Source organism: Phocoena sinus, chromosome 12, assembly GCF_008692025.1.
Source record: "Phocoena sinus isolate mPhoSin1 chromosome 12, mPhoSin1.pri, whole genome shotgun sequence".
In the NCBI taxonomy this organism is placed as follows: domain Eukaryota; kingdom Metazoa; phylum Chordata; class Mammalia; order Artiodactyla; family Phocoenidae; genus Phocoena; species Phocoena sinus.
The window spans coordinates 61,487,858-61,513,597 of record NC_045774.1 but is presented as its reverse complement, the minus strand read 5'-3'; the positions used below and the strand labels follow the sequence as shown (position 1 = coordinate 61,513,597).

The following is a 25,740-nucleotide window of genomic DNA, read 5'->3' as shown; positions in this document are numbered from 1 at the left end:
AAATATTTATATCAAGTAAAGTTCTCTGAATTTTCTTTTGGCAAGCCAAATGTTAAAAAGATTTACAAAAACATGAAACAATGCCACTCTTCTCACTATTTTTTTTGTTCTAGAAGACCAGATAATTTTACCACAAATATGTATGTTAACAGGCATATACTGCAGTCATTTTCAATAACTATTTTATTTCTGTTTTAATTTTTAACATGGTAAATATTGTTATATAGGACCCACATACAAAAGCTCTTTGGGAGATCCTCAAAGTGTTTAAGACCACAAAATTTTCCTGAGACTAAAAAGTGAGAAACTCTAGGTTACTAGAAGGAGCTCCTTCCTCTATGTAGTAGGAGAACAAAACAAAAAACAAATGTTTTCTCTTTCATCCTCCTTTGGACAGCTAGTCCCAAGGAACACCTATGATGTCACAATTGGCACCATCTTAGAACACACACACAAACGCTCAATAGAATGAGAAGAATCTGAGTGATGGCTACACAGATAGACATATACAGATCAAGAGATGTAGCCCCAAAGTTTGTTTTCTCTTTTTACTTCCATCTGACATTTACTCCAAGTCCAAGCCAGAATTACCTTCCCTCAGTTTCCAGCTCCTGAGAAATTAGGATCTCTATCTGATTTTCTTAGCACAATTCCCCAATCAGAGAGATTTCTGTAATACTCAATCGGTGACCCTTACATTTCTGATGGCACTGCCCACAGATCTTTTTACATGAGGCTATTTCTCAGAGGTATGGCCTTGCTCTGGAATGACATGTATATTTCATAGCAAGTGCCAACTCTGATATATTGTCAGCGGTTGGCTGGAACATTGTTTGAGAAGAAATCTGAGGCATTTCCAGGCTTAGCAAGACAAATGCCATCATTGATTAGTGGTCTGCCCTGGGTGCTAGAAGGAAGTGTTAGCTTGTGTGCTGTGTATTTGCTGACCCTATAAAATTGATTAGAATCACTGTTGTCAAACAAATGTAGAGCAAGACAATAAATGTTTAGTCCACATAAAAATTACACAGAAATATAGTTACTATGGTAAGTAATAACAGATATCAGCAATATCTCCCTCATAAACAAACTCGATCTGCTTAAAATATAAGCATATATTTTAAGATTCAGAGAAACAAATTCAATTAAAAGAGCATAAGAATTGCCTTAAAAGTTTCCATTCACATAGCCTGTATATCTATATATCTGAAGACATTTTTACCTTTCACATGAGCTAGGATAGATGCCAGTTACCCTTGATTTTGGCACTTTAGGAGCTTGGCCAGAACTTACTTTCAGAAACAATCTCCTCAGAATGGAATTTAGGAAGGTGAATTTTAGGGGTGCCAGCTATGGCTCTTGACAACTTCCAGATGTTGTCACTGTTGCCGCTATAGTGTGGCATCTGCTGCAAGTCCGATTTCTTTACAACATGTCATCTTGTTGGTGTAATTAATAATTAATGCATAGAGAAAGAAGAAGAGAAGGAAGAAATTGAGAGAGAAGAAGAAGCAAGAGAGAAAGAAGAAAGGAAACAGACAGAGAAAGACAAATACTGTATGGCATCACTTATATGTGGAACCTAAAAAGGAACAAAAAAAATTTTTTAACTCATAGATACAGATACCAAACAGATCAGTAGTTGCCAGAGGTGAAGTGTTGGGACTGGGTGAAATGGGTGAAAGTGGTCAAAAGGTACAAAAGAAGAAAAAAAAAGGAGAAGAAGAAGGAAAGGAGGAGAAGAAGAAAGACACAGTTATTCCTGGAGTTTTGAACCAGTCTAACCTTTCCCTTGCTTGGCAGGAAGCACAGATACTATGTATTTCTTTAAAATGTGTTCCTATGACTATTAACTCTACCTACCACTGCCTTAGCGCTGATACAAGCTGGCAATATATCCCTTTAAATCATACGTTGTTAGTGAAACAGAAGAATTTGCAGCTCCTTTGAGAGCAAAGCCCAAGCACTGACAAAAGCACTAATTTGTTCCTTTGCGAATTTGTCTTTTTGTCATTTTGCCTGGGAGTTACACTGTGGAGAAGTGTACGCTGGAAAGAAAGTGACGCCTGGAGCTAATAAATCTGACTCTAAATACAGCATTGTGAAGGAATTGGGGGGGAAAAGCAAAACCAGAAAAGACTAATATAGTATTTGTTCCCTTGGAAACAAAAGAATACTTAGTGCTTTTGGAATAAATATATATATTTGCAGCACAATTTTCACAAAAGTGTGGCTCTAAAATGAAATTCTGCCAATATAATCACAAACACTAGTGAGGAATAAATAGGGGGCATAAATATACAGAGAATTTTATAGTTTACAAAATATTGACATGCATTTGACTCCATAGGTCAGACTACAAAGATTATGTACCAAAGATAAAGTGATGGGAACCAGAATCGATGCTGGTTATTGCTTTACTGATGAAGGTAAACGGTCAGAATGAGCAGAAACTTGCTCCCTCACCTCCCAACAAAACCTACAAATAACGAAAGGGAGCTTTAAACCTTATTTTGGAATAAAAAGGAAAAGAAAAATATACGAAAGCATGACATATTCTAAGATAAATAATTAAATAAATGGCTTTGCAGGATTTAAATTTTAAAAAATGATGATCAGTAGAAAACAGTATGAGTTCCTTAAGAGTAAATCTGGAAAAATTTACTCCTCCTAAGATCAATAAATTTGAATTATGAAATTCCATAAACAAGGTGGCATTCCATGATCTTCCCCTTAAACAAAAGAAGTATGCCATTTAGGACAATCATACCCAAAGGCTCATGTTAATCTCTTTTATAAAATAAATGAACCACACTGTTTGATGTTCCTAAAGTCTCCTCTGGCTCTAAAATTTTTAGAATCTAGGGTCCTATTGTATGAGTGTCACCAGTCATCACAGGTATATGTCCTAGATTCTCTCTTAATCAATTTTGTTATTAAGTTCAATAAAGACTTAATCATATTTATCAAATTTATAGATGACAAGTGATGGCAGAAGTAACGATGTTGAATGACACAGATAATTTTTGGAATAGCCTTGACCATTTAGAACAGTTTGTTCTTCTTGGTATCCCCAGGGCATACCACAAAGCCTGGCATATAGTAGACCTCAAACACTATTTGTTGAAAGAATTAATGAATGAATGGGTCAAAAATAACAAGTGAAAGTTATCAAATAAAATTAATTTGTTCAGGTACAGAATAGACTAAACCTGGTTTGATAGCAATTTAGATGAATACCAGTCAGATACAGTTCATTACCAGCTCAATTTAAGCCAAGAGTCCAATTAACAGAAGTATAATATCTAGGGAAATTAATCTCACTGTCATCAATCTAGTCAGACTATGTGTAAAATATTAAATTCCTTGGGCATCACTTTCTAAAGTTGACATTGGCAAACTAGAATTTAACAAGAGAGGGTAGCCAGGATATTCAGAAGTCTGGAAATCTTGTCATGAGATATAATTGAATTATCTGAGATGTTTAACTTGGAAAAAGAAAACAGGAGGGACATGCTTTGAATATCTGGAGAGTTGTCATGGGAAAGATATATTAGAGTCATCCTGTGAATCACCCAAGGAAAGAATATGGAAGCTACAGAGAAATAGATCTTGCTTTAGTATAAGGAAGGAATTTCTCACAGATCTGTCCCAAACTGAATTACTCTACCCTGCAAAGAAGGGAACACTTCATCACTTCAAATGTCCAAGCAAAAAGTACATAATCTATCAGACTCACAAATTATTACTGTGGATGGATATTAGCATGGATGATCTGAAGAGCCTTTCCTCGCCTGATATCCTCTGATTCTGTGACCCCTGAGTGATTTGCTGCCTACCTCTTCAACGTCATCACAATCTCTCTTTTCATTGACTTATCTTCTTTTCATTTAATATCTGATAAGTTCTCTTTGTTCTTTCTCCCATCATTCTCATTTGCTCGTGAAGTAGTCCTACAATCTGACTTCGATTGCAACCACTGAAGGGAAAAAAAGTGGCCTCTGAAAAGTCACAACCTCTTTACCTTAAAAGCCAATGGGGTTGCATTTATTTACATTCCCTTTGATCATGCAGAGGTATTGTTAACTGTTCGATCCCCTATACCTTCTCGCTTCCCTTATTTCTATCTCTTCAATTTCATCCTCTTGCTTACTGACCTTTTCTGTCTTCTTCCACCCATGAATCACAGTAGTTTCCCAAGGCATTGATGCTTTCTATGTACAAGATTATACTGCCATTTTTGATGATGAGGTTAAGGTAACTGTTATATCCCTAACTACAATAAGAATGTCAGCTATGTAATTAACACTGTCTATGTCTTTGTAATTTCTCTACAACAACAAATGAATACTGACTCGCTTGAAAGTACCCGTTTTGCAGTTGTTTAGTTTTATTTTGCTGGTTAAGTTAGAGAAAGTTTATCTTGGAGGAATTTTACAGGATCACAGCTCATATCAAATCAGTGAAACCATCAATCCACATTACAGATATTAGAATATTTCATTAGCCTTTGAAATTAAGATGACTCTAAGGATGGTGTCACAATCATGTACCTAGTGTAGCCGAGAAGACCTTGAATCCTTCCCACATAATGTACATGTCAAAATCTGACTTAAGTTTGTAGACACAAATTGTTAGAAAATATTCTAGAAAATTGAAGCTCTATGTTTCAAGTCTACACAAAGATTGTTCTTAAAAGAAATCTCTCATCTCTTATTCAGTAGTCACTAGTGCCTACCATTATTCTATCAGGTAATGTATCAGATGTTGGCTAACACTGAAATAATTCCCATTCAAATTTTTATACCCCATTCAAAATAACGGAAACTGTAGTTGGGATATATGGTTGCTAGGTGGAGGTGGTTGCTTTGAGTCTCATGAGCTTAGAGTCTGAACAAATCTGTGTCCTTATCAAAGGTCTACACCAGAGCTGTCCAACAGAACTTTTGGTGAAGATAAAATTGGTTTTCTATACTGTCCCATAAGATAGCCATGAACCATATGTAGCTATTGAGTGGCTTTTGTGACTAAAGAACTGACATTAAATGATACATATATTTTTAAAGACTTTAATTTTTAGAGCAGTTTTAGCTTCACAGCAAAACTGTGAGGAAAGTGCAGAAAGTTCCCATATACCCCGTTCCCCCACATACGTACAGCCTCTCCATTATCAACATCCCCCACCAGAGGGGCACATTTGTTACAACTGATACACTTACATTAACACGTCAGAAGCACCCAAAGTCCGTAGTTACATAATGGCTCACTCTTGGTGTTGTACATTCTACTGATGTGAACAAATGTGTAATGACAAGTATCCATCATTATAGTATCATACAGAGCATTCTCACCACCCTCAAAAGCCTCTGTGTTTTACCTGTTCATCCCTCTTCCCTTCCCAAACACTGGCAACCACTGATCCTTTTACTGCCTTCATAGTTTTGCTTTTTCCATAATGTCATGTAGTTGGAATCATACAGTATGTAGACTTTTCAGATTGACTTCTTTCACTTAGTAATATGTGTTTGTTTTCTCCATTGTCTTTTCATGACTTGATAACTCATTTCATTTTGGTGCTGAATAATATTCCATTGTCTGGATTTACCACAGTTCATTTAGCCATTCACCCTTTGAAAGAAATCTTAGTTGCTTCCAAGTTTGGGCAATTATGAATAAAGATGCTATAAACATCTGTGTGCAGGTTTTATGTGGACATAATTTTTCAGCTTCTTTAGGTAAGTACCAAGGTGTGTGATTGCTAAATCATGTTAAGAGTAGGTTTAGTTTTGTAAGAAAGTGCCAAACTGTCTCCAAGGCAGCTGTACTATTTTGCATTCCCATCAATGAATGAGGATTCCTGTTGCTCCACATCCTAGTCAGCATTTGGTGTTGTCAGCGTTCCAGATTTTGGCCATTCTGATAGGTGTGTAGCGGTATCTTGCTGTTTAAATTTACGTTTCTTTGATGACATATGATATGAAGCAACTTTTCATATGCTGCTTTGTCATCTGTATATCTACTTTGGTGAGGTGTCTGTTAAAGCCTTTGGCCCATTTTTCCATCTGGTTGTTTATTTTCTTATTGTTGAATGTTAAGACTTCTTTCTATCTTTTGGAAAATAGTCTTTTATCGTATGTGTCTTTTGTAAATATTTACTCCCATCCTGTGGCTTGCCTTCTGTTCTCTTGATATGGACTTTTGCAGAGCAGTTTTAAATTTTAATGAAGTCCAGCTTATCAATTATTTCTTTTATGCATTGTGCCTTTGGTGTTGTATCTAAAAAGTTATTGACATACCAGAAGTCATCTAAATTTTCTCCTGTTATTTCCTAGGAGTTTTATAGTTGCATTCTACATTTAGGTCTGTGATCCATTTTCAGTTAATTTTTATGAAGAGTGTAAGGTCTATGTCTAGATTAATTTTTTTTTGCATGTGAATGTCTAGTTGTTCCAGTACTATTTTTTGAAAAGACTGTATTTGCTCCATCATATTACATTTTGTTCCTTTGTGGAAGATTAGCTGACTATACTTACGTCGGTTTATTTCTGGGATCTCTATTCTGTTTCATTGATCTGTTTGTCTATTCTTTCACCAATGCCACACTGTCTTGATTACTGTAGCTTTGTAATAAGTCTTAAATTCAGGTAGTGTCAGTCCTTCAAATTTGTTTTTCTCCTTCAATACCATGTTGACTATTCTGGGTCTTTTGACTCTCCATATAAACTTCAGAAACAGCTTGTTGATACCCACAGTGTTACTTGCTGGGATTTTGATTGGGATTGCATTGCATCTACAGATCTAGTTGGGAAGAATTGACATCTTGATGATACTGAGTGTTCCTATCCACGAATATGGACTATCTCTCCCTTTATTTAGTTCTTCTTTGATTTCATTCATTAGAGTTTGTAGTTTTCCTCACGTAGATCTTATACAAATTTTGTTAGATTTATACCTAAGTATTTCATTTGGGGGCTTGCTAATGAAAACGATATTGTGTTTTCAATTTCAAGTTCCATTTGTTCATTGCTGGTATAATCTTAATTTTAATTAACTTAAATTTAAAAAGCTTCATCTGTCTGGTGGCTATCCTTTTAGTCAGCACAAGCCATCTCTACAAAGTACGATCATGAATTCTTCCTTTTTTAGGAATTATTCCCTTTTTAGGAATAAATATAAATGTTACTACTGTACCAAAATGTAGTGCTGCACCGAAACATTTACACTGACTTACTCATTTAACATTTATGGAATATACCAGTTGTCATCCTAAATGCTAAAGAGCATCTAGGAGCTCACTGAAGAGCCCAGACTACTGAGAGATGTAGTGAGTAAAAATTACAATATAATTTTGCTTGCTGCTAGAGACATCTGAATAGAGAATTGTGGGGACACAGCATATGAAACAATTGCAGGAATTTAAAAAGTTTCATTGAAGAGTTTTATTTAAGCTGGGACATCATGGAAGAATAAGTTAAAAAATAAATGTGGGTAGAGGAGAGTGAAGAAGAGGACAGGCAATCCAGAAAAGACATGAAGTCCTGAAAAGGCTTGGTGTATGGAGGACACAGTGTGCTACTCCACATGTGGTATGCAGCCGCAGAGGATGCCGCTGGAAAGTAGACTCCATGCTGATCGTGAGTCTTACATGATCAGTAAGAAGTCTGGATATCAAGTAGTCACATAGTTCATTATACTTCCCCTACTGTTATAAATTTCATACTTTATATTAAATGCCTTTTTAAAAATCTGCTTCCTTAGATTTTCAAGTTGTTTATGGCAAGATCACGTCTGCCTTATTCACCACTGTACACCATGGCATCTGGTAATCAATAAGTATTTGTTACATGAATGAATGTTTCTGCTTGTTCTGAAACTTGATGCCCTTTGGGACCACATCACCTACTCTATTCCAAGTTACCTCTTTAATGTCCAGTGTTCCAACTCTCAGTTTGCAGCCACATTGCCCAACAGTTTGCCTGTTTGGTGGCAGTACTTAGTGACAGGTTTTATTACTGTTTTCTGCATTTTAAATAAAGCTGGGTACTTTACTAGACAAGAACATTTGTGGCATTGGCTTTGAGTGACCCAGAATGAGATACTGAGATGGGAAAGTAACTGAAATAACTCCCCTCCACCAACTCTATAGGGCATATAGTTAAAAGGAATTATATATGTATAGTATATACATTTTTTTAAAAATGAAGAGTGAGGTATAAAAGTAAAACGGATCAGGAAAGGTACTCCAGAGTAACTATCTACTTTTTACCGATTTCAATGTAGGGGAAAGCAAAACAAACGTGCTCCTTGTTTCTTCCATTCCATCCATAGCCATACTCCAGAGTAACTATCTACTTTTTACCGATTTCAATGTAGGGGAAACCAAAACAAACGTGCTCCTTGTTTCTTCCATTCCATCCATAGCCATATACATTTATTACCTTATGTTTATATTTCTTCATTATTTGATGGAGCTAATCCTCCCCGTAAGAGAAATCGGAAAGGCTCTAGACTACATGAAAGCAGTTCCCAACATTTATGGTACCCAAATTATATTTGTGCAAAAAAAAAAGTAATTATCCAACAGGTTCAAAGCTTTGAGCCCAAGTAAAAATTAGCATGATTCCCTATACAAATGGGATTGCCCTTCCTTAATAGCTAGAGAAGAGGGGATGCTAACTGCAGGCCCCGGCACATCTCCTCCCCTACCCCCTCCCAAAAATAAAACAAAGGGAGGGCAGAAAAAAAAAAGAAGAGTGGTTAATTTGATTATCACTGCGCCAAAAACATTAGGGATAATGCAAACAAAGACCTAAAGTAACACTTTATTAACTTGGCTTTCCTGCAACCCATCCGCGGCCGGGCAGAGACCTCGCGGCCTAGCTCTCAGCAGTCCCCGCCAGGCTTCCATAGCCGAGGACAAACCTCCTGCGCGGGGTGGGCGGGGCTGAGGCCTTTCGGGCCCCGCCCACGCCTGCGCCGGCCGCATGCGTTTCGTAGCTGCGTCGGGGAGGAGTCTCTTGTCCCTCTTCGCGGCCCGTTCCGCCCCGGCTCCCGTGGCTTTTCGGCTGACGTGTCTCCTGTTGGTCGGCTGCTTGGCGAGTAGAGCCGAGATGGCGGACGCTTGGGAAGAGATTAGGCGGTTGGCGGCTGACTTCCAGCGGGCGCAGTTCGCAGAGGCCACGCAGAGGTGCCTGACCCTCCCTCTTCATTGTGGAGTCCAAAATAGCCCCTGGGCGGCCACACCAAGATGTGAGGCCGCAAACCCCAGGCCTTGGACCCCGGACCTTCCCAGCCGCTGTCAGCGTTCCCGCCCCCTCCCCCGCTCCCAAAGCCTAGATTGCGGCTGCCAGTATAATTCCCGGCGCGGGGAGACCGAGAACATCCCCCCACCCTTTAAGCCCCAGCCAGGTGCAGGCGCGGCCTCCCCCCACGACAGCTGGGGCTGGTGACTTGGAGCTGTCTCAAGAACGTCTCTCTAACCCTTACTTAACCGTCAGCAAGTCATTGCCTGTTATACACTTCCTGACTTAGAGCTTGAAAGGAGAGACTAACCCCAAAGTACAGTACTTTGCAAATAACTCTGTTGACCCCTTAAACATTTTGCCTTTTTATTCACCAGAACAGATGTCCTAGGCCAGAGCCAGGGTCTTATCTGTCATTTTTAGGGACTCCGGACACTGATATTTCCTACAAACCCACTAACCTTTGCGGGGGGGGGGGGTTCCTGAAAAGCACCCTAACACTGCTTTTTACCATTACCGAGCACGTAAGAAGCTAGTAGAACCCTTTTTTATCCGTTGACTATTCCTTGTCTTGTTCCTTCTGGGGCTGAAGACTTTAATCCCTTGATGCTGTGTTTTGTATCAGTGCAAGCAAAACTAGGACACTTAACGTGTTTTCCTATCTCCTGCCTACAGATGAATTGTATGAATGAGACAATAATGCATTCAATAAAAGAAAATTTTGTTTTTTTTAACTGAAGCTAAAGTGAAAATTGAAATAAAAGTAGGGCAGTTTTTTCCCTTATGTAAATTACATGTCCTAATTTTTCAGATTTAAAGATTAGAAGCAGGCCTAGAAGAGAGAGCAAACTTGAAATCTGTAATAGAAAGATTTGTAATTATGAACTACATGATTTAAGTTCGTGTAAACCTGTTTACTCCCTAGAATTTTTTTTAATTTATTGAATTAGTATTATACTAATAAAAGATACAGATTTTGTAATATAGAACCTAATGACTACCCAAACCTTTTTAAAAGCCCATTTTCATACGTTTTCTTAATCATATTATGCACTGAATGTATCAAATGCATTTTTAAAAGTTAACTTTTGTTTCCCTCAGGTTGTCAGAGCGGAATTGCATTGAGATTGTGAATAAATTGATTGCTCAGAAACAGCTAGAAGTAGTTCACACACTTGATGGGAAGGAATATATTACTCCAGCCCAAATTAGTAAAGAAATGAGAGATGAGTTACATGTTCGAGGTGGTAAGTAATTCCTTAGTTTTTTTCTTCTGGTTCTTTGGAGGGGGGAAAAACCCTTAAAACTATACATCATAAGTGATTTGGAGGTTATAGGACACCCTTTCAATTGTTAATATGGTAATCAGCCTTAATATTTAATAGGTTTAAGGTAAACCTGATCGTATAATTTAAATGAAGTCAAATATTGTCGCTTTAAAAATAGCATTTTTGGGCTTCCCTGGTGGCGCAGTGGTTGAGTCCGCCTGCCGATGCAGGGGACACGGGTTCGTGCCCCGGTCTGGGAAGATCCCACATGCCGCGGAGCGGCTGGGCCCGTGAGCCTTGGCTGCTGAGCCTGCACGTCCGGAGCCCGTGCTCCGCAATGGGAGAGGCCACAACAGTGAGAGGCCCGCGTACCGCAAAAAAAAAAAAAAAAAAAGCATTTTTTATTATTTTGAGTTATGTGTTCTGTATGTGAATTAATCAGCTGTTTCTTTTCACAGTTCATGAATTTATTGGGTGACTCAGGGGTGGATACTTAGCTGCCTCTTACCAGGTGATAATTATGAAGAGGAAATAGAGATTTTAAAGTATAGATTGTTGAAAATCAAGGTTGTACTACCATGCTCTTTTTTAAACTTTAAGTATTTGCAAATTAGGAATCAATGTAATAGCGTGCTACATCTGTTTGTAGGAAATGCTATTACAAGCATACAAAAAAGTTTTTGTTTCCCTTGTCTTTTTGAAATTTGAACAAATTACTGAGCAAATTTGAACACTTTGATTAGATTAGCTGCATCTGTGAAAACAACTCATTAGATGTCATTAGATATACCCTTGGTGTTTGTTTTTTATCTTCCTGCATAGTCCTAATAAAATATTAGCTATAATTTGGAATACTTAACAGATATTCTTTAGCTAATAGTGGTAACCTACCAGTTTCAAATAATTGAAAAAAGTTTACCTGAATTTAGTTGTCTGTATCTCTTTGCTCACAGTAGATAAAATTGCAAAGGGAGGTAAATAACCCCTGTATATCTGGCTAAACCGTGTATCAGCTGATTCTCTAATTGGCCTGATATGACAGATGGAACTTTGAAAATAAACTATTGTCTGTACCTTAAGTCATGAAAATTTATTCAGCTAATGGTTCGCGTTTGAAGACATTAATTACCGCAGCCCTGTGTCCTTTGTAGAAGAAGGACGTTGACGGTCCAAAACATAAATCTGTTGGAATTTACAGTTTTTGGCTGGTATGTACTTAACACATAATGTAAAATAAATGAATGTCTTTTCTTTAAAGGTCGAGTAAACATTGTTGATCTGCAACAGGTAAATTTCAACTTTATAATAGTTTTTACTTTGATTCCTCAACATTAATTTTTTCAGTGCCCTAAGTATTCACTTGGTACTGGTATCATATTTTGTGTTTGTGAAGAAATAATTACATAACCCTCACTGACATATATTGAATCAGTTTAATAAGTTCTTCTTTCTCAGTTGACTTGCTTATTCTTTATTCTTTATGAAATAAACTCATAGTTGTCATTTTATGTAATTACAGAATTTATGTAATTTTGGGAGAAAAATCACCGGTTTCCTGTTTGTTTTTAATATGTGGAAGTAAAAGAAATGTAGATATTTTTAGAAAATACAGGTATACATGTCATCAGTAAGGTACACTACAGAATATACAAGAAACTGGCAAATTTTGTGTGAAATGGTATATCTTTTATTTTAATTTTTATTTTATACTGGAGTATAGTTGATTTATAGTTTTTTTTTCAGATTCTTTTCCTGTATAGGTTATTACAGAATACTGAGTACCATTCCCTGTCCTATACAGTAGATCCTTGTTGCTTATCTATTTTATGTATAGTAATGTGTATATGTTAATCCCAAACTCCTAATTTATCCCTCCTCCTGACTTTTCCCCTTTGGTAACCATAAGTTTGTTTTCAAAGGCTCTGAGTCTGTTTCTGTTTTGTAAATAACTTCATTTGTATCATTTTTTTTTAGATTCCTCATATAAGTGATATCATATGATAATTGACTTTCTCTGTCTGACATACTCCACTTAATGTGATAATCTCTAGGTCTGTCCATGTTGCTGCAGATGGCATTATTTCATTCTTTTTTATGGCTGAGTACTATTCCATTGTATATATGTAGCACATCTTTATCCATTCCTCTGTTGATGGACATTTAGGTTGTTTCCAACCTAATTGGAAGCAATTTACCTATTGTACATAGTGCTGCAATGAACATTGCCGTGCATGTATCTTTTTGAAGTATAGTATTCTCTGGATGTATGCCTAAGAGTGGGATTGCTGGATCATATGGCAACTCTATTTTTAGTTTTTTAAGGAACCTCCATACGGTTCTGCATAGTGGTTGTACCAATATACATTCCCACCAACAGTGTAGGAGGGCCCCCTTTTCTCCATAGCCTCTCCAGCATATATTGTTTGTAGACTTTTTGATGATGGCCATTCTGACCAGTGTTAGGTGATACCTGATTGTAGTTTTGATTTGCATTCTCTAATAATTAGTGATGTTGAGCATATTTTCATGTTGTTTTGGCCACCTGGATGTTGATGGAGAAATGTCTGTTTAGATCTTCTGCCCATTTTTTGATTGGGTTGTTTTTTTGATATTGAGTTACATGAGCTGTTTGTATATTTTGGAGATTAATCCCTTGTCACCCACTTCGTTTGCAAATATTTTCTCCCATTCTGTCGATTGCCTTTTCATTTTGTTTATGGTATCCTTTGCTGTGCAAAACTTTTAAGTTTAGTTAGGTGCCATATGTCTATTTTTGTTTTTATTTTCATTACTCTAGGAGGTAGATCCATAAAGATATTGCTGGGAGGGAGACGCAAGAGGGAGGGGATATGGGGATATATGTATATGTATAGCTGATTCACTTTGTTATACAGCAGAAACTAACACAACATTGTAAAGCAATTATACTCCAATAAAGATGTTAAAAGAAAATATTGCTGCGATTTACATCAAAGAGTGTTCTGCCTATGTTTTCCTCTAAGAGTTTTATAGTATCCAGTCTTACATTGAGGTCTTTAATCCATTTTATGTTTATTTTTGTGTATGATGTTAGAGAGTGTTCTAATTTCATTCTTTTACATGTAGCTGTCCAGTTTTCCCAGCATCACTTACTGAAGAGATAGTCTTTTCTCCATTGTATATTCTTGCCTCCTTTGTCATAGGTCAATTGACCATAAGTGTGTGGGTTTATTTCTGGGCTTTCTGTACTATTCTGTTGATCTATATTTCTGTTTTTTGTGCCAGTGCCATACTGTTTTGATGACTGTAACCTGTAGTATAGTCTGAAGTCAAGGAGCCTGATTCCTCCAGCTCTCTTTTTCTTTCTCTGGATTGCTTTGGCTATTTGGAGTCTTTTGTATTTCCATACAAATTGTAAACTTTTTGCTCTAGTTTTGTGAAAAATGCCATTGGTAATTTGATAGGAATTGCATTGAATTTGTAGATTGCCTTGGGTAGTATAGTCATTTTGATGATACTGATTCTTCCAATCCAAGAGCATGATATATCTTTCCATCTGTTTGTGTCATCTTTGATTTCTTTCATCAGTATCTTACAGTTTTCAGAGTACGGGTCTTTTGCCTCCTTAGGTAGGTTTATTCCTAGGTATTTTATTCTTTTTGATGCAATGGTAAATGGGATTGTACCCTTAATTTCTCGTTCTGATCTTTCGTTGTCAATGTATAGAAAAGCAAGAGATTTCTGTATGTTAGTTTTGTATCCTGTGACTTTATCAATTTCCTTGATGAGCTTTACTTATCTGGTAGCATCTTTAGGATTTTCTGTGTATAGTGTCATTTCATCCACAAACAGTGACAGTTTTACTTCCTTTCCAATTTGGATTCCTTTTATTTCTCTTTTTTCTCTGATTGCCATTGGGTAGGACTTCCAAAACGATGTTGAATAAAAGTGGCGAGGGTGGACATCCTTATCTTGTTTCTGATCTCAGAGGAAATGCTTTCAGCTTTTCCGCATTGAGTATGATGCTAGCTGTAGGTTTGTTGTATATGGCCTTTATTATGTTGAGGTGTGTTCCCTCTATGCCCAACTTTCTGGCGAGTTTTTATCATAGATGGGTGTTGAATTTTGTCAAAAGCTTTTTCTGCATCTATTGAGATTATCATACTGTTTTTATTCTTCAGTTTGATCAGTATGTGTCTTGCCTTGTTGCTCCTTGGGTTTATCCTGTAAGGGACTCTGCGCTTCCTGGTCTTGAGTGAGTGTTTCCTTTCTCGTGTTAGGGGAGTTTTCCGCTGTTACCGCTTCAAATATTTTCTCATGCCCTTTCTCTCTCTCCTCCTTCTGGGACCCCTATAATGTGAATGTTGGCACGTTTAATGTTGTCCCAGAGGTGTCTTAGGTTGTCCTCATTTCTTTTGATTCTTTTTTCTTTATTCTGTTCCACAGCAGTGATTTCCACCAATCTATCTTCCAGCTCACTTTTGTGTTCTTCTGCCTCATTTATTCTGCTGTTGATTCCTTCTAGTGTATTTTTCATCACAGTTATTGTATTGTTCATCTCTGTTTGTTCTTTAAATCTTCTAGCTCTTGTTTAACATTTCTTGTATCTTCCCAGTCTGTGCCTTCATTCTTTTTCCGAGATCTTGGATCATCTTTGCTATCATTATTCTGAATTCTTTTTCAGGCAGATTGCCCATTTCCACTTCACTTAGTTGTCCTTCTGGGGCTTCATCTTATTCCTTTATCTGGAACATATTTCTCTACCATGTCATTTTATTTAACTTTCTGTGTTTGAGGTTTCCATTCCACAGGCTTCAGAATTGTAGTTCTCCTTGCTTCTGGTGTTTGCCTCCTGGTGGGTGAGGTTGGTTCAGGGGCTTATGCAGTCTTCCTGGTGGGAGGGACTGGTGCCTGCCCCCTGGTGGGTGGAGCTGGGTCCTGCTCTTCTGGTGGACAGGGCCATGTCAAGGGGTGTGTCTAGAGGTGGTTGTGGGCTCAGGACGTTAGGTAGCCTTTCTGTTGATGAATGGGGCGTGGTCCCACCCTGTTGGTTGTTTGGCCTGAGGTGTCCCAACACTGAAGCCTGCAGGCTGTTGGGTGGGGCCAGATCTTGGTGCCAAAATGGTGACCTCCAAAAGAGCTCACGCTGAGAAGTATTCCCTGGGGCCTCTGCCACCAGTGTCCTTGTCCCCGCAGTGAGCCACAGCAGACCCCCACCTTCCTAGGAGACCCTCCAGGACCCTCAGGTAGGTCTGGCCCAGGCTACTGTGGAGTCACTGCTTTGCTCTGGGTCCCAGTGCATATGAAACCTTGTGTATGCCCTCCAAGTGTGGAGTCTTTATTTCCCCTAGTCCTGTGGAGCTCCTGCACTCAAGCCCACTGGCCTTCAAAGCCAAATGCTCTGGGGGCTCTTCCTCCTGATGCCAGACCCCTAGGCTGGGGAGCCTGACGTGGAGATCAGAACTCTCACTTCTGTGGGAGAAACTCTAACAGAGGATCCAGTTTGTGGATTATTCACCTGGCGGGTACAGGGTTTGATTATATTGAGAAAGCGCCCCTCCTGGCATCTCCTTCTGGCTCCTTCTTTGTCTTTGGATGTGGAATACCCTTTTTGATAGATTCCAGTGTTTTTTGTTGATAGTCGTTCAGCAGTTAGTTGTGATTTTGGTGTTTTCTTGAGAAGAGGTGAGCTCACGTCCTTCAACTCCACCACCTTGTTTCCCTACCTTCCAAAAATGAGCAGAACGGATATCGTTAGGTTAGAGGACCTTGGTCCTTGTCTTTTTTGGAGAGAGAATTCCACTGTAAAGCAGGCACAGAGTTTATCAGAAGCACAGTATGTGCAAAGAGAACAAAGAAGCAATTTATTTAGAGCAAAGCAGAAATACACACCCAGAGAAGAGTGTGGACGTTCTCCCTGATGAGGAGCACACCAGAGAGGTGATTTAAATCACTTATATGGAGGCAGTTTTTCCGGGCCTTTGTTTTCCTTTGGCCAGTCATCTTGCTTCGTTTCCCACCTCTGACCAGACCCAGGGCCCTTCCTGATATGCGTGTGCATCTTTTTGCCAAGGTAGATTCCAGCACAGAGGCCTATGGAAGATTGACAGCACCTTTTATGGGGCAGCGCCCCTTCCTTTTTGACCCCCAAGGAGTCTTTCTGCACATGTGCAGTCAGGGAGGTTTCCTTGACCTCAGGAGTGATAGATGCAGTCATCTTATCTAATTACTTCAGCAGAGCTCAGCTCCTGCCATTAACTTCGTCCTTGAAGTGTCTAGGGCATACAAACCTCCAATTACTCTGCCTGACAAACTCTAGCTGTTCAGCCCAGGGCCCTGTCTACCTTCTACCTCAAATCCCCCCGAAGGATGTGAACCCCAAGAAATCTTTATCGGGAGGATGAACAGTCTTTCCTCTATAGATTCTTTAGGCTGGCAAGGGGCTCATAGACCCTACCTACTTGGGGTCATGGAGCCCTCACCAGGTCTCATTAAGGGGCCCCAGGGTGACTTCTGTTATTATTCTGGCAAGATCCGTTTCAAGGAATGGCTGGAATCTCTGGATCACCAGCATCTTGTCTGGGAAACTGTTGCAGAGAACAAACTGAAGAAGTAGATTAAAAGAAGGCAAGGGCCAAAGATCAGTAAAAGAATTATTGTAACCAGAGGCCCAAGCAGGAGTAAGAACCAGGTTACATTTGGTAACAGTTTTGATACGGGTCCAGATAGAGTCAGTACTTGGCTTATCCTGTCCAAAGAATGGAACCATTTGGCCTGGTCATATATATATATATTTTTTTTTTTTTTTTTTTTTTTTTTTTTTTTTTTTGCGGTACGCGGGCCTCTCACTGTTGTGGCCTCTCCCGTTGCGGAGCACAGGCTCCGGACGCGCAGGCTCAGCGGCCATGGCCCACGGGCCCAGCCGCTCCGCGGCATGCGGGATCCTCCCGGACCGGGGCACGAACCCGCGTCCCCTGCATCGGCAGGCGGACTCCCAACCACTGCGCCACCAGGGAGGCCCTGGTCATATATTTTTGATGTCCTTTTCTGTTAACCCAGTGTGATTGTTGTAGGTGTTACAGTCCCAGTTAGAAGGAGTTGGAGGATTGACAACCTGAACATTAATAGACAAAACAGATCTCATTTTTTTTTTTCTGGGAGAATAAGCCTGAGACCCAATATGGACCTGGTGCTTCGGGGAGACTTGTAGTCACGTAGCCAGTTGTCTAGTTTTATCTAAGTAGGTTTTAACCTTTGATGTGGTATTAAAACATAAATAACAGGAGCTATTGGTCACTACACATGTCCCTTCTTTCTGTTAATGTATGATCTAAAGCAATTTTATTATTTAAAAATGTAGTAGTTACAAAAGGAGACCTTGAAAACATAAGGTTGTAGCTACCAGCTGTCAGCTGGTATTGTCCTGAGAACGGCCGGTGGCGTCAAGTTTGACACAGCTCATAAAACTTAAGTTCTCAGCAATACAAAGTCTTTTCTGAAATCACGCCCATAGTGTCACCTAGTATTACCTTGGATGGCTGAACTACAGCTCCTTCATTTTGATGTTTAATTGTAATTTTTCCCTTAATAGCCAAAGCAGATGTCACCGTTAATGATTTTAGTGTTTTTCTAGGTATGAGAAGAGGCAAGAATTAGGGATCAAAAAAATCCTTACCTGAAAATATCTAACTATCTGAAGGCCTGTTCTGTCACTTTTTCCCAGAGCACAGAGTGCCTCATTTCTGATTTCCATTCCGAACTCTTTTCATGGGATGTTGAAGGTTAGCAGCTGAAGCAACTCATGATTTAATCCTTGTAGAGGTAGATGGCGAGTGCCGGTTTCCAGTTGGCAGGGCCCTTTATAATCATAAATTTGGACATGGTTTGGGCGGCATTTTATGACCATTTTGTACCATGGCGCTAGGAATGTTCATTCCCAGGTCTGGTGAAGATTTTGCTGACAGGCCACTCACTGTGCTATTTATTACTGGACGAGGCCTTGTTATCAGTAGCCAAAAGTCTCTGGACCACCTGTCTTACTAGTCTCTTATGATCCAGGAAAATATTCCCTTTTGTTGCTTCCTTCCATATCTAGAGTTACACTAACAGTCATTGGTTTCGTATGAGACTATATATATCATCATTTTATCAGAGATCAGTCATACATTTGGTAATGTAAGAAATAACAATTTTGTAAAACAGGCAATAAAAAATAATATAACTAGCAGTATTAGTAAGGTCAGAAGTAAGGGTTTAAGTCAAGAACTTACATTAGGTGCAGCCTAGTATATCCCCAAGTTGTCTGTCTTAGTCTGTTTTGTACCACTTCGTATCTTTAAGGGAAATTACATACATTGGCATTGTCCATAAGACGTTCAGCCTAATTTCCTAATGCTACTAGGCTGATTATCCTTAGTATAGTCTAATTGTTCCTTTAAACTTAAATGATCATAGCCTGGTGTTAATCTCCAGGTTGTAGATCATGGAGTATGTGATCTTTATCCAAAGGTTGATTATGAAGTTAGGCTTCAGAAAGAAACTTAGAATGTCCCTTTAATAATTTAATTAAATTTTGTAACAATATAATGTTAACAGCAAGGAACTATCTGGGAAGTGAGTCTTAGTAGACACAGGCCTTAATTAACAGAACTAGAATTTAATATTTAGTGAAACATAATCCTTTTTCTAAAATTGTCCTCATTTCCACCAAACACAGCCAAGATCAATTTGTTTTCAAAATAAGTTTGGTCCATTGACCGCATAGGCTCCTCCATACTGACTCTGGTGTAACTCCTCAGAAGGAGTCTCAGACTAAATTCCCAAAAGGCCTCTCAGGGCCAAGAAAGCCATGCCAAAGGCCTGCCATCAGATTTTGCTTAGGTGGATTTCTGTCTTCTAGAGGTCCCTAAAGTATTTTGAGATTCCTTTACATGTCAGGAGGCAGTCTTTTTTATTTATCTGATAAGGCTGTTCATAACCCAAGGATCTCCAATTTCTGGAGGGACCAGGCAAAGAGAAAAATGTTTTAATTTTATCCTCAGGTGTAAATTACCAAATTGTTGTAAGCCATAGTAGCTTGAGGAGAAGGGCTTTTCTGTATCTGAAAAACAAAGGTTAGAAATTGGTAATATGTCAAAGTCATAAAAATTAATCATATTTACCAGTTCATTTAATCCCATGTAATGAATTTTTGTTCTGTTTGAGTCCACTTTTTCCATTAGTTTTGTTGACCTTGCCTGATTGAGGATGATAGTTACAGTGATAATTTCAAGAAGTTTGTGTTAAGGCTTATATAATTTGTCTAGTGAAGGGGTGTCTCGATCACTGGAGGTTGAAGAAAGTATACCTCAAGTGGAAAACACATTTTTTAACCATTTCCTTTTCATTGTGAGGGCATCAGCCCTGTAGCCAGGGAAGGCTTTAACCCATCAAGTAAAAATGGAGTTTGCCAGGGAGCTGGGAAAAGCCAGGTGGCCATCTTGGATTTCCCATAACCCTGTTTAATTTACAGCTATTGTTTACCCATTTTAAGTTCCCTGATTTAGGAGTAGACCATTGCCATGTTACAAGGACATCAGGATGGCAGAGTCTGACAGTCAGGGGTTAATCTTTGTAGAAGCAGAGTGAACTTTATCTACATGTGTCATGATCTTTACAGATTCTGTCGTTGTTACCTTTTATTTGACAATGTTCCTCCTGTAATTTAATCTGTCAAATAATCCCAGTTAGTGTAATATTTTTCTGAGATGCCTCAGGGGCCCTCTGAAGTGCCCTGAAGTTAGCTGGAGGTCAGAAGAACTTTAATTAGAATTTGACACTTGGGAAGTTTGTTAAAAAATATCAAAAAAATATCAAAAAGTTTTACAACACTTAGTCAAATAGAGTCATTGTGAAATAATACTTATTTACTCAACCAAAGTAACAAAAGATTTCAAAAGCAAATACAAATCACCTAAAGACAAAGAAATTCACACAGTCTCTTATCAAAAGCAGCATTCCAAGAAAACTTTGTTCTCTTAACAGAAAGAGAAAACTAAATTCCAGTCTTCATATCTTCTATCACCGACAACATATATTCTACTTGCTTCACACATTGAAATGCTTACCTTATCATTTTAGTAGCTTTAATTACATATTATACTTGTTAACCCTTAAAAACCTTAACCTCTAGTGAAAACCAAGAAGAAAGCAATTGTGAACTGTTTGTCGTATTGGTATTTCCTGATTAGCAAACTTAATATATTCCATAACCTCTAAAAACATGCATTTTCCCAAAGCACAGTTTCTTTTCTCAATGTAGTACAAGGCATGTGTCTGATAAACCCAAACATCTTCAGTTTCTCTCTTGCGAGAAGACAAAAGTAGGTGAATTTAGATTTGTTCAGCGATCAATATTTCAGTATTTTATCTTAAAAATGATTTAGACGTTTAATGACTTTTTATCATTTGACTTGATTTAGCAAAACTAAAGTTTCAAGGTACCAAAAATCTGGAAAAACTAAAACGTAATTATTCCCACAGTGTTTACTCAAAAGCTTTTATCCCATACCATGTTAATTCTCTTGTTGACAAATGTAACAGATACAGTGTGAACTTAATGACTTTCAGTAAACCTAGGTAAAACAAAGGTATTATACTTAATATTGGTGACTCTAAAGACATGTCTGTATTAATAAACTTAAACTAACTTTAATATCAGATATCAATTCAATACTGAATATTTTCCAGCACATGTGAACCTGAAATTTGTTTAGCTTAGTTTCTCTTATATATAGAATTGTTTGATTTATAAGCACTTACTTTTCTTTCAGCCAATTAAATAGAGTTCATTTACGAATTAGCCTCAGCAATATTATCCACAGACAGAGACACGTACTGAGATATACATAAATCCAGACAGACAGAGATCTCACAGTTTCTGCTTGAGGTTTAAAATGCCTCTTTGCTTTTTTTTTCCCCTTGGCTTGAAGTTCTACTAATTAACCCAAGGCTGAAGTCTCAGGCAAAGTGGGCTGTGTTTGTCTCTCAAGGACATGATAAGAGTTAACTTCAGGCTTTCTCCTGGGCGTATTTTTGTTCTCTCAGGATCAGAATTCTGAAAAAAAGTATTTTAACAAGCTAGCTTTCTCTAATTGCATATGCAGAAAGAACCAGTTTTGCAATTTCAAAAGGGTTTTATCTTAACCAGTTTTTTCTGGAGTCTAAAGAGTATTGTGGCCACACAGTGTCAAAAAAAAAAAAACCCATCTTTTTCTGTATTCATAGTTTCATAGCTAGAATTTAGACCAAAGAGTGCTCAAATTGGCCCTAATGACAGAGGCAGACTGGCTGATACATTGTTGTCCCAGGGATACCTTCCATGGTGTTTATGACTAAAAGTGGACAGAAAGAACAAAAAGAACTTACTGCCCTGGGAGCCTTTCTGAGGGGTGGTTTTTTTTGGTTTAGAAGGAGATCCTCCCATGTTGAATAACCTGCAACTGAGAACAGTGCTCCTAGAAATGAAGTCCAGCATCCTGGAAACATTACTAGGAGGCACCTGGAGGAGATTCAGAGTGTCCTCTGAATGTCTTTCGATCTTAATGCTGATGGACTTTGGAGCATCCTCTACTCCCCCACTGATTTCTAACCAGATGTCTCTGGTCAGCTTTGGTTTCTTGCACAGGGTGCCCTCCCTTCTTACCTGGGGTGGACATTTGAACCAGTGCAGAGTGGTTGCCGGTTTTCCCTTAAGCTTTATAGACATCAGATCTCCCCTATGTCCTATAACAAGATTTCCTACTGGGATGTACTCCTCGGGGTTAAGCATTTGTGAAATTTATGACATTATCTCCTGGGAATTGGCCAGCCCAATAGGCTGTCCATAGCAGTGTAAGGGCTGCCAAAGCTTGAGGGGTGGGGGGGTCCAAGAGGTAAAAGGAGGAACTCTTGGAAGAATTGGAGTTGGGAAACATAATTATTTCCAAAGTCATATGCCCTGGTGTTTTTTGTAACTAAGACCTCAGGGAGCCTGTGCGCTCAGCCTGACAAACACAGCATTGGCAGTTTAGAAATAAAAAGCAAAAGATCTTCTCCCAGGAGGGTGTGAAAATATGTAGTGAAAAACAGAGCCTTATGTGCAAGAAAAGTAGGAAAGAAAGGTGCAGGCCGAAGGAGAAGCTAAGGAAGATAGTGCGAGCAGAGGTCTCTAGCCATAGTTGAGCAAGACCTGCAAGTTACCTTGGAAGCAATCCAAGTCATGGCACCAGATGACGTCGGCAGGTGAGAGGACCTTGGTCCTTGTCTTCTTGGGAGAAAGAATTCACAAAAAGACATTGTAAAGCAGGCACAAGATTTATTGGAAGCACAGTATGTGCAAAGAGAACAAAGAACCAGTTTATTTAGAGCAAAGCAAAAATACACACCCAGAGAAGAGTGCAGGCATCCTCCCTAATGAGGAGCACACCAGAGAGGTGATTTAAATCACCAATATGGAGGAAGTTTTTCCAGGTGTTTGTTTTTCTCTGGCCAGTCATCTTGCTTCGTTTCCAACCTCTGACCTGACCCAGGGTGCTTCTCCATATGCGTGTGCATCTTTTTGCCAAGATGGATTCCAGCACAGCAGCCTATGGGACATTGACAGCACCTATTATGGGGTAGCGCGCCTCCCTTTTTGACCCCCGAGGAGTCTTTCTGCACATGTGCAGTCAGGGAGGTCTCCTTGACCTCAGGAGTGATAGATGTGGTCATCTTATCTCTTTATTCTGGCAGAGCTCAGCTCCTGCCATTAGCTTTGTCCTTGAAGTGTCTAGGGAACACAAAGCTCCAATTTACTCTGCCTGACAGACTTTAGCTGTTCAGCCCAGGGGCCCATCTATATCTACCTCCCAGCTCAGAACCACCAGCCAGGATCTGCCGAGAAGCCTTGTTCACGAAGCCGACAGCAGGTTTGGCTGACGTCTTAGCAAGCCTGAGAACCACAGCAGGGGCTGAGGTGCATGGGCCAACTTGATCCCCTGAATTTTGGCCTGCAGAGCCTCTCCTGAGCGAGAGAGCCAGGGCTGGGTTGATCGTTGGGCCAAGTGGCTGCCTGTGGGGCGGCAGTCTGGCGACTGCTCCAAGGCAATGGGTGGTTTGGGTCGCAGACTCACCAACTCACTGTGTGATCTCTGGCGGGTTGGGACTTGCCTGTTGCGCCCCACCAGACTTCCCAGGCTCCAGGAGGGACTCTGGAGGAGAAAAGACCCCTGAAATGCTGTAACTTCTTAATATGAACTTTCTTAGCAAGTGAAAATGTACTTGTTCAGAAATGAAAGTAAATAAGCAACAAGCCTCTAATTTTTTATTTGAGACTCGTTATAATATTTCATATCAATTTGAAATTCACCTAAGGATAAGTAAGTTTTTTTTTTAAGTTCTAAATATGTAATTTCAGACTTAAACAGCATGAACTTATCACTAATAGAATTTGTACTTATTTTCCAGGCGATTAATGTGGATCTGACTCATATTGAAAATAGAATTGGTGACATTGTTAAATCAGAAAAACATGTTCAGCTCGTGTTGGGACAACTGATAGATGAGTATGTACGATATTTAAGTACACTTTTTTGTTTTCTTTTTTTGTAAGTAAATTTATACTTAAATTTAGAACAGTTGTGGCCACTTCAGCATTTTGTTTAGAACGCTTAGTGCTCATTTTCATTGTAAGGATCATTGTACTTAAAAAATAAGTGCTTACTTGTGTGGAGTACTTGGAAATAATATAACTTTTATTTTTTTCTATTGTTTTAAAGCGACACAAAACATAATTTTTATCATCTTTCCTGTATGAGTTTAACTCTGAAAGCAGAATTGTTCCAAAAATACTAATTAAAATGATTGCAGAATTTTAATTGTTGAAAACAATTTCAGCATTTATTATTTGATTAACCTTACATTTAGTTACATTGATCAGAAAATTTTCAGAATATGAGTAATGAATGGTGTTTACCTAAACATATTCATTACTTTTGAGGCATACCTTATTGCAACAGGAATTAGACATAATAGATAGAGGAAAAGTATTATTCCTAATTGGGTTTTTCCTTTTTTTTTTTTAAACTATTAGGAACTATTTGGATCGGTTAGCAGAAGAGGTAAATGATAAATTACAGGAAAGTGGTCAGGTAACCATATCCGAACTGTGTAAAACCTATGATCTTCCCGGAAACTTTCTGACACAGGTATTTTTTTCTTAATACTATAATATGTCTTTTCAGATAAATAAAAGAATTTTAATGGGAGGGAAGAAACTATACCTTCTTACCATTAATTGATTTTTTGCAAGTGTTTTGACTACTGATGTTCTAACAATATATTTGGGGAATACTTAAACATTGATGGCTCTGATGAGATTGTTTAGACGTGATTGTAATCTTCCTGAACCCAGAGACACCCTAAACTTAAGTAGACTTAAGTTCTAGGCCTGCTTTGATGCAGTAGCAGGTATACCATAAGCATATAGGTTTATTTAATGTTCTGATAACAACTGTACAGAAACTTTAACCAGGGTATCATCAGTTCTGATTGCCTAGTTATATTTTAAGAAATAACTGATGAAGACTATAATTTAGAAGGGGTGCTACTGGCATCTTGTGTGGTAAAGGTCAAGGCTGATGCTAAACATCCTGCAGTGCACAGAACATCCCTTCCCAACAAAGAATTTTCTTGCCCAAAATGTAAGTAGTACCAACATCTTTTGATGTCACCTTTTTTCCTCTAAACTGTCAGTGTGACAGGAAGAAGAACCAAGGAATCACTTATATTCTTTTCATTTTTGGTACTTGTGTCAATACTCAAATCAGATATCTTGATTTATAGTGTAATAACAATGCTACCTGAAAATAGAGGCTAGTTCCTTGTTTGTTGTTTCTTTTTTCTTAAAATGGTTTGACATTTTAGAATTATAGAAGTCCATTTGGTACAGTGGAAAGTGCATGGGCTTTGGAGTTAAACAGACCTTGATTTGAATTCTGGCTATGCCACTGCTTAGTTATTCAGTGTCAGGAAAATTATTTCATGTCTTTTGTGCTTCCAGTTACATATCTGAAGATGGGAATAATTTGTCTCTTTCATAGATCTCAGTGAGGTTATATTCATGATATATCTACTGAAATGGCTGGCACAGTGAAAGTACTCAATAAATGATGGTTTTGTTTTGTATTTACTGCAACAAATAAGGGAAGAGCCAAATCTCTTTTTAGGTATACTTTAACTTACCAAACCATAAT

The 25,740-nt window shown here is 38.6% G+C and overlaps 1 protein-coding gene across 2 annotated transcripts in view; it reads left to right on the top strand.

Moving 5' to 3' along the window:
* Positions 1-9,013: 9,013 nt before the first annotated feature.
* UFL1 (UFM1 specific ligase 1) overlaps positions 9,014-25,740 on the top strand; it is a 53,478-nt gene continuing 36,751 nt past the window's right edge. Inside the window, exons 1-5 of one of the 2 annotated variants that reach the window (XM_032651212.1) lie at positions 9,014-9,187; positions 10,344-10,489; positions 11,769-11,797; positions 23,954-24,051; positions 24,579-24,693. In XM_032651212.1, coding sequence (XP_032507103.1) covers positions 9,111-9,187; positions 10,344-10,489; positions 11,769-11,797; positions 23,954-24,051; positions 24,579-24,693 — 465 coding nt within the window. In that variant the 5' untranslated portion in view covers positions 9,014-9,110. Of the gene's footprint in view, positions 9,250-10,343; positions 10,490-11,768; positions 11,798-23,953; positions 24,052-24,578; positions 24,694-25,740 lie in introns of both variants that reach the window. The other variant, XM_032651213.1, reaches the window with a different exon arrangement.